Consider the following 3,931-nt stretch of genomic DNA (forward strand, 5'->3'; position numbering starts at 1 on the left):
AAAAACTTGGGACCGCCAAAGACCAACACCTTGAGGACAAACGACTGCCCAAAGCTCAGGACGCTCCTCCTCCCCAGCGCAGGGCTGAACGCGGACCTTGGCGGCACGCCCCTCCAAGGCTCCGCCCCTTCGCCGGCTCACGTGACCGTGGGGGCGGGAGGACGTGCGGCGCGGGCAGGGTCGGAGCGGCGGGGTGGTTTTAACTGGGCTAGCGAGAGCCATGGCGGGCTTGGTGGACTTTCAGGACGAGGAACAGGTGAAGTCCTTTCTGGAGAACATGGAAGTGGAGTGCAACTACCAGTGCTACCGCGAGAAGGACCCGGACGGTGAGCGCCGCCTGCAGGGCCTTAAGGACACGTGGAGGCTCCGGCCTCGGGGACGGGGACTGATGGGTCACGCGAGCGACCTCTGAGGGGATCTGGAAGGGGACGCGGGTGTCTGTGGGTCGCTGACTGCTGTGTGTGTGTGTAAGTAAGTAAGTAAGGGGCGGGTTGGATTCCACAGAGCTTCGGGGCACGCAGCGGGAGCATGCTCTGGCCGCCCCGAGCCCGGAGGCCTGGCGAGAAGGAAGAGAAGCGCTAGGGCATTTGGAGCAGAGAGACTACGGCTACATCAGGGAACTGATAAAATGCTCTGTCCTCGTGGAGCTTACATTCTCGTGGGGGTTATTGGAAAATAAACCTAATAAATGTTTAGAAGGTAGTAAGTGCAGTGGGAAAAAGAACTGACTGAGAGGTCTCAGCCGTTCAGGAGGGCAACTTTAAATTGAGTGGTCAGGGTGAATCTTTGAGAAGGTAGCATTTGAACAAAGTGTTGAAAAAAGTAAGGGAGGTGCATGCCAGGCAGAGGTAAGGGCTTGTGAAAAGCCCCTGACGTATGAATGTGCCCCGTGTGTTCTGGGAACATTGAGTTGACTTCAGTTGTGGGTGGATGGTGATGTCCAGAAGGGGCCATCCAGAGCAGCCAGTACCTTTGGGTGGTTTTCTTCTTAGTGCTTTTTTTCCCCTTTTATTTATTTATATGGCTGCACCTGGTCTTAGTAGTGGCATGCAAACTCTTAGTTGTCACATCTGGAATCTAGTTCCCTGACCAAGGATCCAGCCTGGGCCCCCCTGTATTGGGAGTCTTAGCCACTGGACCACCAGGGAAGTACCCATACTTTTAAAGAAAAAAAAAAAAAAAAGATATTGGCCCTGCCTTCTAATAGCTTGCAGCCTTGCTCCAAGCTGACCAACTACACAGAGTTGCTCTGAAGTAGGATGGCTTAACAGAATCCATGAGGTGCAGAATGGTTGGGGAAGACTCCTGGAAGAGGTCAGGAAGAATAGGCTAGTAATGCTGATTAAATGGAGGGAGTGAAGAAAATGCTCTTTCAGAAAATTGAAGTCAGAATGTAGTTAGAAATAAGATTGAGGAGGGATGGACCTTGGGCCACAGTGTGTCAGATCTTGAAGGCTGGGGTAAGGCATTTGAAAGCCGTTATTGTGTAGGCAGTGGAGAGCCATGCATGTGTTTTTGTACTCTGGAGATACACTAAGCAGTGGGTGGGCATATAAGAAGTGCAGGATGCTGCTCTTGAGAGAGTCTGAGAGGAGGCAGTTTCTATAGCTAGTTCTGTAGTACTCTTCAAAATCATCAATTCTCAGCTAGATTACTGAAGTGACTTTCTAACTTGATTCTCCATTTGCACCCTAACTCCCTTAAATCTATTCTCTACTCATAAACTGATACTTAAATTTTAATTTCATTATGTTATTTACTAGATTTTCAGATGACAGAAGAAACACATTTTTGTCATTATTGGTGTTGGAGTGGGTCCCCTCACACATGACTTCCTCCATATTCATCCAGATACATACAGACATATTTATTAGAGTGACGTTTTAAAAATGCAAGTTGAATTATATCACTTCCCTTCATAAATCCTTCCAGTGGTTTGCCATTGACTTGGAATAAAATCCGTTTCTTCCTATCTAATGTAAGGCCCTCTGATTGGTCCCTGCCTTTTTCTCTTTTCCTGCCCCTCCTGGATCCAGCTACATTATACCTTATTTGTGTCAAGCTTATTCTCTTTTTAAAGTCTTTTTATGTACTGTTCCTTGTGCCTCAGTCTTTCTGTCTCCTTCCCATTTCATTTTCTTTAAATAGCTAGTTCATTCTTGTTATTCACATCTCAGCTCATACATTGAAATCCTCAGTGAGGCCCTACCTGATTACCCGGTCTGTGTTAACCATTTCCCCCAAAATGCCCAGCAAACTGTCATATCATCCTATTTCACTGATGGTGTTTATTAAGGTTTGAATGCATCTTGTTAAGCTATTTATTTATTGTGTTTCCTCCTCTAGACTGTAACTTTTAGGAGGACAGGTGACTATATTCCCAGCAACTAAAGCAGTGTCTACTATGTTGTTGCAGGTAGATGCTCAAATTTTCATTGAATGAAAGTTAACAAGAGGTGGGTGTTATTGTGGATGAAGAAAAGGTACAGAGGGGAGAGTTGTTAAGGAGAGGCTTGCTGGAAATAGAGACTACCAAGGAGAGGGAGTCTTATTTCTAACTCCTTTGGTAGCTGCAATTTCAACTCTTTCTTCATGTACCCAGCCTGGCCAAGGATTAAGATATAGTCGTCAAAGAACTGCTTCTTGCTGCCATGAAGACTGACCTATTGACCCTTTTGGTTCTCACTGTTTAAATGCTGAACTTCTGAGAAGTTCCAAAGCTAGCAAAGTTTCATCATTGAAGCCAGTGGATCTCTGGGCCTTGTTGACAGAGAATAGAAGGGCTGGTGAGTAGTAGAGCCATTGTAGGGGCCAAGGTCTTCCGGCTTTATACATTGCTCAGTCCCAGGCTGAGGGCAGACAGTGCCATTTGTAGGAGTGGCTGAACATGCATTTTTTGTGGTGAAGTCACCTTGCCACAACTCAGGAGGACAGAGGCTTGTCCTAATAAAAGGCACATCCGGCCTGCCACACCTGGACCCTCCCCACTCCCCCAGACTTGAACGACAATTTTTGCCCTTTCCTCACAGGTTGCTATCGGCTGGTGGACTATTTGGAAGGGATCCAGAAGAATTTTGATGAGGCTGCCAAGGTGTTGAAGTTCAACTGTGAAGAGAACAAACACAGTGATAGCTGCTACAAACTGGGGGCCTATTATGTGACTGGGAAAGGTAAGGAGGGGCCTGCTTTCTTTGGTCCTTATCATCGATGGTAGTGGTGAGGCCACATGTGAGGCTCATACTGAGTTCTCTTTACAGATGGGTCTTCACAGGCATTGGGGAAGCATGTTGTAGGAAAATTTGGAGTCAAGAGTTCAGCAAAGTGCTGGAGGGAAGAGCATAGCCTTTCAAGTTAGGCAGACCTTGTGTGTGCTTAGTCATGTCCAACTTTGTGACCCCATGGACTGTAGCCCGCCAGGCTCCTCTGCCCATGGGATTTCCCAGGCAAGAATTTTGGAGCAGGTTGCCATATCCTTCTCCAGGGGATCTTCCTGACCCAGGGATCAAACTGACATCTCCTGCATTGGCAGGCAGATTATTTTATCACTGAGCCACCTGCGGAATCCCTTAGGCAGACCTTCAGTTAAGTTCAGTCACTCAGTCCTGTCCGACTGTTTGCAACACCATGAATTGCAGCACACCAGGCCTCCCTGTCCATCACCAACTCCCGGAGTTCACCCAAGCTCATGTCCATCGAGTCGATGATGCCATCCAGCCATTTCATCCTCTGTCATCCCCATCAGAGTCTTTTCCAATGAATCAACTCTTCGCATGAGGTGGCCAAATTATTGGAGTTTCAGCTTTACCATCAGTCCTTCCAATGAACACCCAGGACTGATCTCCTTTAGAATGGACTGGTTGGATCTCCTTGCAGTCCAAGGGACTCTCAAGAGTCTTCTCCAACACCACAGTTCAAAAGCATCAATTCTGCA

The 3,931-nt window shown here is 47.5% G+C and overlaps 1 protein-coding gene across 1 annotated transcript in view; it reads left to right on the top strand.

The window, feature by feature from the left end:
* Positions 1 to 180: 180 nt before the first annotated feature.
* LOC104993777 (cytochrome c oxidase assembly factor 7) overlaps positions 181 to 3,931 on the top strand; it is a 20,415-nt gene continuing 16,664 nt past the window's right edge. The window contains exons 1-2 of the mRNA XM_010847169.1: positions 181 to 326; positions 3,030 to 3,170. Coding sequence (XP_010845471.1) covers positions 221 to 326; positions 3,030 to 3,170 — 247 coding nt within the window. The 5' untranslated portion in view covers positions 181 to 220. The remainder of the gene's footprint in view (positions 327 to 3,029; positions 3,171 to 3,931) is intronic.

The sequence above is a fragment of the Bison bison genome, unplaced genomic scaffold, assembly GCF_000754665.1.
Source record: "Bison bison bison isolate TAMUID 2011002044 unplaced genomic scaffold, Bison_UMD1.0 scf7180017864244, whole genome shotgun sequence".
NCBI lineage: Eukaryota > Metazoa > Chordata > Mammalia > Artiodactyla > Bovidae > Bison > Bison bison.